The 13,654-nt window shown below is 40.3% G+C and overlaps 1 protein-coding gene across 1 annotated transcript; it reads left to right on the plus strand.

Moving 5' to 3' along the window:
- Nucleotides 1-815: 815 nt before the first annotated feature.
- On the plus strand, nt 816-4,927 carry LOC135238108 (inhibin beta B chain). The gene is made up of 2 exons (XM_064305791.1): nt 816-1,549; nt 3,419-4,927. The coding sequence occupies exons 1-2, from the start codon at nt 1,117-1,119 to the stop codon at nt 4,195-4,197; spliced, it is 1,212 nt and encodes a 403-aa protein (XP_064161861.1). The 5' UTR covers nt 816-1,116; the 3' UTR covers nt 4,198-4,927.
- The last annotated feature ends 8,727 nt before the right edge of the window (nt 4,928-13,654 follow it).

A 13,654-nucleotide genomic window follows, 5' to 3' on the forward strand; every position in this document is an offset into this window, starting at 1 on the left:
CCTTTTATAAACGCGACTAATACATTCTAAAATTAGTTTTTTTTTAATGTAAATGAAAGAAAAAAGAAAAGTCATCATGTTTGATGTGGGAGTTTTTATTAATTTACAAAGATTCAGTTTTTATCCACAGCCTACATTTTAGCCCGCATCCCTTTTTTTAAGTCAGATTAACCAGGTCAGTTTGCTTTACACAGTGAAGCAACAGATATCTTGTACGAATGCACATGGCACGAGGAACGGCACACCGAACCTCTGCGTGTCTGCATCGGTGAGTCAGGCCTCCACGTAGGGTGCGCTTTAATTAAAACTTTTTCGCCAGGCTTTTAGAAAAAATAATTAGGCGAATGTTCTAATTTCAGTCCTGTCTATTAACATTTCTGTTGTCAAAGCACCAGTACATGATAAAAGCCGTGTGTCCCATTCTCCCTTTCTTCAGGAAAACGTCACTTTCCGATGATTAAATAATTGCATCATGTTTACAATACACGCGTTGCCTTTCGTTGGCAAAAAGAAAAAAACTGTGTATAGAAAGTATGGAGAAAGGTTAGTGGATCAAAGAGGAAAGATTTCGTACTTTGGATTTCAATGCTAACCGGCTTGTTGCCATATTGAACTCCCTGCAACAGTTCCAAGAGGCAAAGCACGAGTCTTCTGCGTGCTTAAATAAAGGTTTTGATTACATGGGCGATGTTTACGAGGAGTGTCACTGGAGCCCATCATCGACTTATGTGTTACAGCATGGCATACATGCTGACATGTAACTGACCGGTTTATAGGTTATGTTACCTCACCTGGCCTGTGATCCCTGCCCCCCCCCACCCACACACACACACACACACACACACACACTTCTCTCTGTGATATTTGCGAGTCGTTCATTGGTGCATCCCGCTAATGTGTCGCAACTTTTGGTGGATTACCCTAGATCTTTCCGTCTACAGGTGTAGGGAGTGTAGTGCCCGTCCTCCGTCACCCCAGTCTCTGCGGCGTCTGGCAAGTAACAGCATCATCAGGAACCACAAAGAGTTAGGCAGGTCTGCGTCGTTTACAGTAAAGCTTCCGTACTTTGCACTATCTGGTTTATCAGCTGGGGGAGAAAAGTAACACGAAAAGCGAATGATTGCAAGACTGCTGTTGATTATTTCGTTCCAGTCAGTCGCTAAGATGAGCTCGTATACGCATTGCAAGCTGCACTCGATGTTGCTGTCAACTTTGCTGGTGCTTGCCGTCTTAGTGGTAGAGATATTGGCCGCTGTGGCCAACGGTGTGGACGCAGCTACCTGCGGGTCTTGTGAAATGCAGACGATAGACAAGGGCTCGGAAGAGAAACTGTTGATCGAAATAGCCAAGCAGCAGATCCTAAGCAAGCTGCACCTGAAAGAACGACCGAACATCACGCAAACCGTGCCAAGGGCTGCTCTGCTCACCGCTCTCCGGAAGCTTCACGCGGGACGCGTCCGACAGGATGGCACATTCGAACTGGAGAACAACCGGCAGAGCGCACGTGCAAAAGATCAAGGCTACGAAGTCGTGAGTTTCGCTGATACAGGTAAGTTCTGCGAAGTGAGATTTTTGACCGATCTGCTTGCTCGAGTTACTTTTCTTTCTTTGTGTAATTTTGCATTCATGTTCTTGTTACAATATTGATGGGCCTATATAAAGGATGATAGCAGAGTATGTGCGGCAGCCCGAAAAAGTAGGCTAACTACCGCTCACGTGCCCACCAAATCCATTACTTATAATTGGAACACCGCCAGATAAGTTAGATTGCCTTTTAACTGTTTCTCAAGTTAAAATAAACAGTCCAGGACGCAATTTCGCCATTACATTTTGAGTTGCGGCTTACAAAAACGAGATACCAAATTTCAATGAATAGAAAAATGGCACAAAATGCGCGTAATGCGCATACGACGAGGTGTTTGTAATCGTTAGTATAATTAGTGTGAAAATACAAAAGTATTGTCGTTTTGATTGTACAATGTTTCAAAGTAGTTTTTTTCTAAGTTATCTCTCTGTGCGGAGAAAACATATCTGGATGGATATGGACATTCCTTCCCAACTACAGATAGAAAAGAGTACACATTACCGCGTAATGCAAAGGTAAAATGTAGGCTATAACAAGCCTTTCGTATATGTGATTATTATTATTTATTTATTTTGCATAATAAATAGGATAACTTCTTCGGAACTCGACGTCATTTAGTTCTAAACTTAATCTGATGCAGTGCATATCTGGATTTACGCTGTAGCTAATGTTACCAATCTTGTTCTCAACATTTCTACAATGTACCACAGTAGCGCTGGTCTTAACTTTAGCGTTAATTCATACTGATGTCCGGAACTGACCAACTAAAGACTGACATCTTTCCTCCACCCTTCTTTCAGCCACACTAATGCGTGTATTGGCCAAATCCCAGAGTGTGATCTATGCAAAAACATCCAATCAAGTAACACATGTTGTGTTGGTTGTAACCACAAACGTAAAAGGCACGAGTAGTAGGCTACCGAATAAACATCTCTTAAAACACAGGAACCATTTGACCTGGAAATGAGTTGGTGCTTATAAACAGGTGGGCCACGTAATCGAAGAATCAGACGTGGAGGCGCGTGCACAAGTGACCTTGGCATTGATTTGTCACAATCTAGTCAGCAAAGGTAGCCAACTATTTTGATGTCTATGGTTCTGATTGTTCAGTTCTTCACCTTTCCTCTATAAAAAAAAAACGAAACATTCATGGCACACCCAATGTGTTTTTCCTGAAATAAATTACAGAGAGGGTAAATCAAGGCTAGTCGATCCGTTTTTGATTACAACTTGTCCTCAAAATGTTAATGGGATCTAAATTTATATAATGTCTAAGAATAAAGGCGGTTGTGCTCATACGTGTTACTCAGTCGAGAAATAAGTGCCCATGATTTGAAAAGAATGTAAGTATACCTTTAAGACTATCGTTCCATGGCGATATATGTTTAGGGTCTCAGCAATTTAGATTTTGCTGAAGTCTAGACTGATGTACCGAAACTGACCTGTATCTGATGTACTTTGTTTCTGTAAATAATACAGAAAATGACACACCCTTTAAAGTTGCCGTTAGACAAAAAATCAGAACGCACTTATTTAGCTAAGTTCGGCAACGATTGCGCACTGACAAAACAGTTCAGTGAATATTGAATAACTGCAATGTCTAATATTTGAAGACCCATATGTTGTGATATCTGTATAGGGCCGTGTTTATTAATATAACTGTTACATAACTGTCGCAAGATACTTTTGTGAAACTACATATAGGGTCATTTTTAAATAAACATCAAAGTAATGCGTTTTATTATTGATCGTTTCACCCTGACTTTGAACCGTAAAAATAGAATCAATTGACTGTACTCTAGCGTTTACAATGGCGTCTTTTCCCCCGCTCAGACGACCCAGACTCCAACAGCGTGCGCCGCAGCCTCACGTTCCAGTTCGTGCAGGAGCGCGAGCAGAACATGCAGGTGCTGCAGTCAGCCCTGTGGCTGTACGTGCACGCACCCGAGGCCCCCTCCAGGGACTCCCGCGCCACCGCGCAGATCTACCTGTCGGGCCCGGGGAGCGGAAACCGCACGCTGCTCCTGCAGAAGACCCTGGAGGTGCAGCGCGGCGGCTGGCACACCTTCCCCATCACCCACGCCCTGCAGGCCTTCCTGGACGGCGGGCAGCGGCGGCTGAGGCTGGAGGCGCTGTGCGACGGGCCAGAGGGGCGGGACCTGTGCGCGCAGGAGGGCGGGGCGTCCGAGTCCGCCCACCGGCCCTTCCTGGTGGCCCAGGTGCGCCCCCGGGAGGAGGACGAGTCGGGCCACGCCCGGGGGAAGCGCTCGCTGCGGTGCGGAGAGGACGTCAGCATCTGCTGCAAGAAGGACTTCTACATCAAGTTCCGCGACATCGAGTGGCACGAGTGGATCATCGCGCCCGAGGGCTACCACATGAACTACTGCATGGGCAAGTGCCCGCCGCACCTGGCCGGCTCCCCGGGCATCGCGTCCTCCTTCCACGCCACCGTCCTCAGCCAGCTGAAGGCCAACGGCATCCACACGGTGGTGTCCTCCTGCTGCGCGCCCATCCAGCGCCGCCCGCTCTCCATGGTCTACTTCAACTCGCAGCACAGCATCGTCAAGACCGACGTGCCCGACATGATCGTGGAGTCCTGCGGCTGCACGTAGAACCCGAGAGAGAGAGAGAGAGAGAGAGAGAGAGCAAGACGGACAGGTTCCCAGGGCTTGAGTTTCAAACCGGGGCTGTGTTCACACGTAAGCACAAGAGTCTCTATGCAAACCTCCCACATTTACTCTCTCTCTCACACACACACGCACACACGCACACACACACACACACACACACACAGGTGAAAAATCCCTTCATACATTTACGTGGACTGTTATGAGGAATTGCCGCAAGGCTTAAACGCCAAGTACGGCAAGTAAGCACTATTAAGGCAGAAAATGCTTTAAAAAAATGGAGCCTTCGTCTTGAGCACTTACTCTACATGACTTTACCTTTGTTGATATGTTAGTTACTTTAGACCTGTGAGCTGTGTTTTATTTGTTTGTCTGTTCATTCCCTTGGCTGCGTGTTGTATGAGCTGTTGCTGAAGGAGGCGTTATGGGGACAAACTATGTGGTGCCTCATCTGAGAGGAACTGCAGAGAGAAAGAAGTTTCTAGAAAAGGACTGAATTTGTGGGCCAACCCCAAAAAAAAAAGCATTTTGGCTAGCTGCCGGGGTGGGGTGCATGGATGCTGCTATACCCCCCTCCACATACTGCACACAGGTACAGGGGCTTACCCCAGAAAAATGGGAGGGACTTCCTCAGACCCATTGGTCACACTTCACCCTGAAAGTCACAGTATGTGCCATTGAATTCCATATTTATTGATCAAATTTGTTTAACTGTCTTGCATCTTGATTGGTGACCAACCAAGTACACATGCAAATTCCTTTATTTACACACAGATATACTTGTGTGTGCGTCGTCAGTAATACCTATAATACAGGTATAGATAATTATTTATTGTTGAAACAAACACACACAACTGAAATGTGCCTTCCACCCCACTTGGGAAGAGGAAAGGGAGTTATGCCCAATCTGTAGGTTAGAGGATGTGCAATGGAGATGGTGTACATCTCATACGGATGGCTCTCACACGGTTATGCAGCGGATTGCTAAAGTAACATTAGCATTGGCTGCATAGATGCCATTCATTGCATACAGACATTACGCAGCAGATTGCTAAAGTAACATTAGCATTGGCTGCATAGATGCCATTCATTGCATACGGACGTTGCGCAAATTTCTAAATAACATAGCATTGGCTGCGATCATTCATTGCTAGACGTTAGCAGCGATTAAAGTAACATTAGCATTGGCTGCATAGATTCCATTCATTGCATACGGACGTTACGCAGCAGATTGCTAAAGTAACATTAGCATTGGCTGCTTTGACTCCTGGCTGACTACCTGGCCACAAGTCTGTGCTTCTGGGAAGAACAAACAGCAGTCAGTAGGCTGATGACCTTAATAGGTCTTTGGCTTTGGCATTTACATCCCCTACCCAGTCTGGGCGTTCTCACTAGCAGGCGTAATTGTTTTTAAATACATATTCAAACCTCACATAATGACAGAGATCTGAAATGACTCGTGTGCATGGGGAAAGTGCTGGGGTAAACAGGTTTTTAGGCACAGTGCTTGTGCACGCATTCATCAAATTAAAAAAATGGCAAAAACACAATTCTTTCAACATTGTAAAACTTACGCCAGGTTGTGCTTGTTGAGCCAAGTTGTATTCTTATAGGACAAAATAAGGAAGAAGTTATTTTTCTGCAATATAATTATATTTCCAGTATTTCAATAATAGAAGAAAGTAATAAATCCTAAACACACTAATTACTAAATAAAATTTTATATGCAAGCACAATTTATTTGTTCACTTGAGGGTGAATTATAAAAACATTTCTGTTCCAATGATTAGTGCAACACCGAGAGAAAACTCAATTTGCACAGAGAGCTCAGTTGTATTTTTCCATTGACATGGCTCTCTGTCACGATAGTGAAACCCAGCAACAGCTGAGTTCCATTTCTGCTCCAGGAATCTGTCTTAAGAGGCTTGCAGACACCAGCAGAATGGAAGATTTTCAGAGGTTAAAATGTTTTTTTTTTTCTTTTTTCTTTTTTTATCAGAATCTACACTGTATTATTTGCTCAGATCTGCAGTTAGGCAATGACTCTCAGCATCATGAACCTGGGGCTGTTTCTCAACAGCGTGTGCAAACATTTGGATTTCCACAGTGTCAGGAAATGTGAAGGTCCTTGCAGCACAACGGTCAATGGGCAGTCAGTGGAAGGCACGTTGGTATTTGCTGTTTCCAAGGTCTAAAGTTTGGGGTGATGTCAACGGGGATTTCATGCCGTTCCTTAATGTACAGAGATGAGCCCAGCCAACAGGCTGTGCAGGTCTGAAGCTCTTTAAGGTGCTTCTCCTGCGGCCTCTCCCAAAGCATCCGGGTCTCTGCAGCACATCCCAGCCGTTAGCCTCTAGAATGCACTTCCTGTACACTGATGACACGCGCGGGCACTTCTGCCTTTTTATTGGACGACTGTTCTCTTAAGCACTTCCTGCCACTTCATGGCTACGTGTGAATGGATTGGGTGCATCTCTGCTGAGTAGCGTGTGTTCCAGTCCGTCAAGGGATCAGATCACCTTCAAGCCTCTTCCTTAAAGTCACAGATAAATAGCCATACAGTTGGGCTGAGTGGTGCCGTTAGTCTTAAATGAACTGCACGATTTGGCCGTTTATGGCACTAAATGTCAAAGCCTTGCTGATCTGAAGGACTTTAGTCATGCCAAGAGTGACCAGTGTGTATGAGGTTTGAAAAAATGTTTAAGTGCAAAAATTATTATTTATAAACTGACAAACCTGACAAACTGAAAGACAATGCATAGATAAATGCATCCCATTTGTAAAAATAATAATAATAACTTTTTCTACCCTATATTTAAAAACTCTGTGTTGCTCTATGTTTCTTGGCTAGCCATGGATTTCTTTGTATGGGCACTTTATATATTTTCTTACATTTTGCAGCACAGCACCCACCTGCTCTGGATTTGGAATTTGTGAGATATTAGCAGAGTTTGAGAAATTGCCGTTTTCAAGAAAAGTACTTGCTGACTTGGGAATGCAAATGTAATAATTGTATGTTTTCTTTGTAAAAGCAATTATTGTTTGTTTTTGTTTTAGTATTGTAAAAGGACATCAGAATACTGTAACTGGTACAGCCAGCCTTTTGACAAAATGTAGGCCTACATTTATGCAAAGATAATTTCTATTTTTTGTGATATATTCTTGTATTTTCATATATTATAAGAAAATTTAGACAGACAATAACATTCTTTTAACTGTAACATCAGGCCTATTGTACTGTATGTGATAATTATATTGCAATGATTTATTTTTCACAAATAAATATTTTTGACTTCAGAAAGTGTTTCGTGCTATGACAAAAACAAAATAACATTTAAAATGCATAATGTTTTAAAGTAAAATACAAAAATAAACTTTTTTTTTTTGCATATTTACATTCTGCATTCTTCAATAGAAAAACAGCGCATTTTATAATACATTTTCAATAGGTAGCTCAGATCAGCTAACTCGTTAAATTAGCCCAACTGCAGTACCTATTTTACGTGCCTGGCAAGCCTTCTGAGCCCATTTCTTATTAGACGATTCACTTTCTGTGGCCCACAACTTCACTTTCATTTAGCAGAACAACTTACAACGAAAAGCTACACAAGTGGATCCACCAGAAGTGTGTCCATCGGGGCCATACACACGTGAGAACATTCCCAGCACAGCGAGTGAAGATGTAACATCAGTAAAGTGCTAAACTTAAGCTGACCTGTTCCAACCTAGAATTATAATGTATGACGTGAGTAAAGCACCACAGCAACACTACGCATGAACATTCACACGGTGCTGTGTACGTCATCTCTCCATGGACTCCCTGAGCTACACTTCCTTGTCTTAAGTCTGGCCAAGCACTAGACTCCCATAGATAGAGTCCTTTGGCAAAGTCCGACTGAATGTTTTCCCACAGAATAGACTCGTTGCATGACATTTCATTTCAATCACTTAGCACACACTTGTGTTCAGACTGAGGTACAGGGGTGGAGAAAATCTGTGTTCCTCTCACAAAGTCAAAAACGTGGTGTTGCTAAGAAGCCAGAAAGCCTCTTCCATATTAAACAGCAGATCAGCATGTTCAGATATGGGATTAAATGTTTGCTAATCGGTGAAAAGCAGTGGAGGCACTAGTTAATGTCGGGCATGTGATTAGTGCAGTGGTTAATATGACATCATAAAAAAAATGGTCATTTTGTATGAAAAAAGAGTGTCATGTGCACTCAATCCTGCTCTGCTCTGTATGCATAAACTACACTGGCTAAAGGCATGAAACCAGCGGCTATGCAGCATAACGGGTAGGGAACCAGGCATTCTAACCCAAATGTTGCCGGTTGGATCCTACTGTAGGTAGGACACCGCCACAGTACCCTTTAGCAAGGTGCTTAACCTGAATTGCTTCAGCACATAACCAGCTGTAAAAATGGATACTATGTAAAAATTCTAAAAGTTGTGTAAGCTTCCCTGGATTAGATAAGCGCATCTTTCGCAGTTTATCTCTACAGTTATGATATGATGTCACCTGTAGTCGTGCGTTTGGTGGTGTCTGCAGCCGCGGGCAGTACGCGAGGCCGTGTGGTATTCTCCAGCTGTGGCCTACATGCACGACTGGGAAGAAACGCATGTAATCCAGCTCACTGATAATATGTTTAACCCCTTCCGCATCCGCCCCCTTTTTTAAACGCAAGCCTGAAAATGACATGACAAAATAAAGTGGTTACTATTCTCGAACCCTTTGGACTACCGGCATTCTCCCGGTCTCTTCTGAAAGGTAACCCTTGCAAGTTTGTTTTCCGCAATTCCGTTTACATAAATTAATCTAAATGTTTCTGAAAGAAAGTAACAGAAATTCAAACACTATGAAAGTGGAAGTTTTTTCTCACCTAAAATATGGAGAATTTTTGAATGGATAGTGGGTAGTTTAGAAACACAATGCACCCACAGCCAAAACACCGGACAAATCCTGGTTCAAATTTGATGACAATACCACATAAACTGAGCATTCTGCATTGTTTCGTTTTTTTAAGCTACATCTAGGCAGGTTTCAAAAAATTTCATTTGGAGACTCCAAAAGGACACTTGGTAACCAAATGATATTATGGATGTTCAGAGGTGTGAAATACTATATATTGTATACTACATGCTAGTTGAAGATGTTTCCTTCCCCCTGTCTGTCACCCTCCCCCTCCACCTCTCACTTTTTGCTGTCCCCTTGCCACCTCTGGCAGGTCTGGAAGATTGTCGAAAATAACTACATTAGCTAAATGATTTACTAATCCATTGATTGAGGTTCATTGATTGAAATTTTTGTCATATACCCCACCCCGATCAACATGTCACGTGTATTCAACACATGTATTCAAAATCAGGCCCGTTTCCTGGATTTATAAGCATACTGAATAATAATCAATATATTTGAGAATGTATTTAGATTCTCGCTGGTATAAAATGGGATCATGTCATTGTATATGCCCTCTGCTGTGGAGTCAAAGCTGTTTTCACTGTCTTCCTCAGAAATATTCACTCAGACGAGTGAATTCTTCCAAGGCCTCCAAATTTAGACTCTTCTCTAGACTTAGACTTAGGCGGTGCAAAATAAATTTCATTATAGGACAACAACCTTGTTAGGCATGAAGCCTCAAGAACTTTTCTTGCCAGTGCGTAACGTTGTCAACATGCTTACAAAAAAACTTATGCTTTGTTTATGCAGGAGAAACAATATGCATCGTTTCATGCAAGCCTAATAAACTATACGCTGTTAGAAACTTAATTTCATTGGTAAAAATGCTTTTCAGCTGTCACTGTAATATCTCGCCATTGGCTGGCTGTCTACTGGGCAGAACTTACACTGTCCAGCTCGAGTCGTTGCTGGTGCACAGTAGGTCCCATCGGCTATAGAGAGGGACTGCTTGGCCAGCAGCCTACTTGTCAGAGAGGCCTGTAGGTGGACTCATCTTGTTTCAGAAAGTCTATCTGAGCCAGAGGTAATAACATTCAAAATGGACAACACTGATAATTTCTCTGGAGAAAAGCAAAATAAACAATGGACATTCTATCCAAGCTTCTCCGAGTTAGCTCATTTTTTGGACCAAAATTACTGTGGATTTTGTTTGCTGATCCTTGTCGTGATAAAAACAGTGACTTTGCATTGATTCATGTCTTCTGTGGATTTCCAAAATGCACAGAAGGTGAGGACCCCCAACCTGTTATCTCCATATGTTATCATTGTCACTGAAACATTGGCACCGTAAAAAATAGTTTATACAGATAAAGCCGTTTGTTTTAACACTCACAAACAGTACATTGTGCGACCAGACTGAAAATTACTCCATAAAAAACTAAATGAATGCAAATAAACTCACTCAGTTAAACATTAAATTATTAATAATCATTATATTGCACTGCATTGTGAAAATAGTTCTGAAATGGATGAGAGTGGACTGCATCTTTCTGCCAAAGATCTACATTCATTTCCTTTTCAATCTGCCTCTCAAACAAGCAAGCATTTAGCAAGGCATACATTACAAATATATAAGTGCATAAACCTTGTAATTACAAAATAATATGTATAAAAATACAAAAACATTTTATTTTCACGATACAAAAAGAACTTTGGAAAAGATATAACAAATACAAGCAAGATATACAGTAATTATATATTACACAGTAGATTGTATTATATTTCACATTTATTATGTCTATGTATCTCATATCTCACTTTCAGTAAAATATTAAAGATTATATATTTTAGCAATATATTAAAAAATTAAATCTTACATAAATGCTTTTCCTTTAAGAAATATAAAAGTTAATACTGTATGTGCCTCTTACCTGGTCTGGGGTCAGTTCAGTCTAAACTGAAATTCATTCATTCATTTAACACAGTGGACAAAAACTAAACTGAAACAAAGTGGATATACTTAAAAACTAATGGAAATTAGTATAATTTCTAATATAAACCCTACAGATTTTTTAATAGGCTTTTTCCTTTTCCAAACAGATTCCTCACAAATCATTCTTCACATGCAAACACAGGGATATGACTGTTGATGGTACGGTATACTGTTAATTAGGGCAGAGGAACTAAAGAAACAGGCAATTTATTTAATGTCATTTAAATTAAATACTACATCTATAAATACAATGAAATAATATTTTCGTTGGAATTGGAGCCTACGGGCCGTGACAGGAGAGCCAGCGGTTTAAACGCACGGCACCGATACGAGCGTTTAAAACGAGAGCCACGGCACAGCACTGCTCCTCTCCAGTACGAGCCAAAAGAGCACAGCCAATCAGCATTCATAAAGGACACGCAAAGCCGCAGCTTCCCTGCAGGCCTGCTGAAGAACAGCAGACCGCTCTTTACTGAAACAACGAGTCCTTACAGCGTTTCACTTAGAACCCAACGCAATGTGCATATTAGTAATGTTAAATGTGCTGGGGTTTTTTTTTTTTAATATAACGACTACGCTGGTAGTACACTTGCAGTGTATTCAGAACTTTAAGAAATTGATTTCATTATTTTTTTTACCCAGGTGATTATTTATTTTAAATAAAATACAATTAATTAGACAGCATTTATTTTGACATTCCAATTTTTAAAATTTTATTTTATCTAAAATAGATAGTGGTGTTCTTTTACAGCACAGAAAGTGCAATTGTGTATACCAATTGTGTATACCATGGAATATAAAAACATTAAGTGCCAGGTTTGATTATGGTTTAGTGTAATGTTTGCCATGTTTGAAAGTTATTTTCTCCAATTTAAATCATCACTTTGCATGTGCTAAAAAAATTTGCAGACAAAAACATTTATTTCAAGTGTATCACAAACATATAAAAATGAATATAAAACACCTGTGTTCTTTAAATGAAATGGTTGTATAAACAAGGTCATTAAACTATCTTGATAAAACACAGCAGCAATGTCCCTTAAATATTGACCTCTAATTAGCACTTCGACACCAAATGCCAGATTAAATAATGATTTAGTTACTTCAAAAGGTTATTTTCTCAATTACATAAGAAGACTAATCAATAAATGTAATTTGTATTTGTTGTTACAATCTTTGTGTATAAAATAGTAAAAGTATAAAAAGTACAACTATAATATTTTTATACAAAATGCGATTATTGTTGAAATACCACTGTTTATTCAAGGAGTTCTTGACCCTAAATGATTGAAGTAAAACAAAAAGAAAATGTATTTTGAATTCTAAAACTAAGAACAGAATACTGCCTTGTGGAATTTTTCTGGACATTAACACTGAAAACCATGACATCAAATCTAGGGCTACTTTGTGAAATTGTGCAAAACAAGTCCCACAGTTTACCTAAGTATAATAATGCACACAAGTTATTCAATTAAATCTAAATAAGCTTTGTTGAAATACACGAAACTACAAATATATTTCAGGAAAAAATTGAAAAAAATAATGGTTAAGGACATAAATATGCAAATCTATATGTTTGTTCTACAGGCCTTCAGGGTATTTAGGGTATTTAATGCGTTCTGAAGTGTACTATTCAATCAAATCAAATTACAGCATTTAATGTTTATGGCATTTAATGCCATAATATAATTAAAACCATGTTAAGTATTAAATTAAATTAAAGACATCAGTTAGAAACAATATACTGCCCACCAATAGAAACCTTATAATTATATAAATTTAATGTATATCATGTATAATTTTTTTGTATCATTAGTGCTCATGTGTGGGACTCACAAGAATACTGGTCCATAACTCAGCATATAACAATATTCACAGTATCATTCAAATTATGTCAGGCACATCCCATACGCACAGCACAGTGTTGAGCACTCACTGCTCAACACTGCAAGCCCTGCATAGATTTATTCTGTATTATTTTATACTGAATTATTATATAATTCTGAGTATAATAATAATTATCAATAGAAAGCTGGTTGAGTCTGAGTAAGGTAATTGGTGCTGTCACACTCTACTGACTGAAAAAAGTACCTAAATGTGTATCGCAGCTACAACTAAATTTTACAATGCACAACTAAAAAAAAAAAAAAAGATCCCAGATCATTCTTCAAATGTGAGGGGGAATTTTCCCGATTATTATAAAGACACGCAGAACATCGCATGAACGGTCTAGTGATCTTATTCAAGTGAGAAATAGAATGGGAGTTTACATTGATCAATGTTACTTTGCACTGTTTAACAAATCAGCACCTCATAACAAGCATCATCCATCAATGAAACAGGACTGTTCCCCCAACGTTCCCCCAATGTTATTGAAGCGTTTCGCTCTAACTGTGTACGGAGGTCCTGCCCCATGCCACGCAGCGCATGCATTTGCAAGCAGAAGGTTCCCAACACGCTTACACAACATCCCTGTCCGTGCATTTGAACCTTTTTTTCCACCGTACGAGCACTTAGACACGGACGTTGCAGAAAGAACCTAAAGCAGCACG

Source organism: Anguilla rostrata, chromosome 13 (assembly GCF_018555375.3).
Source record: "Anguilla rostrata isolate EN2019 chromosome 13, ASM1855537v3, whole genome shotgun sequence".
NCBI lineage: Eukaryota > Metazoa > Chordata > Actinopteri > Anguilliformes > Anguillidae > Anguilla > Anguilla rostrata.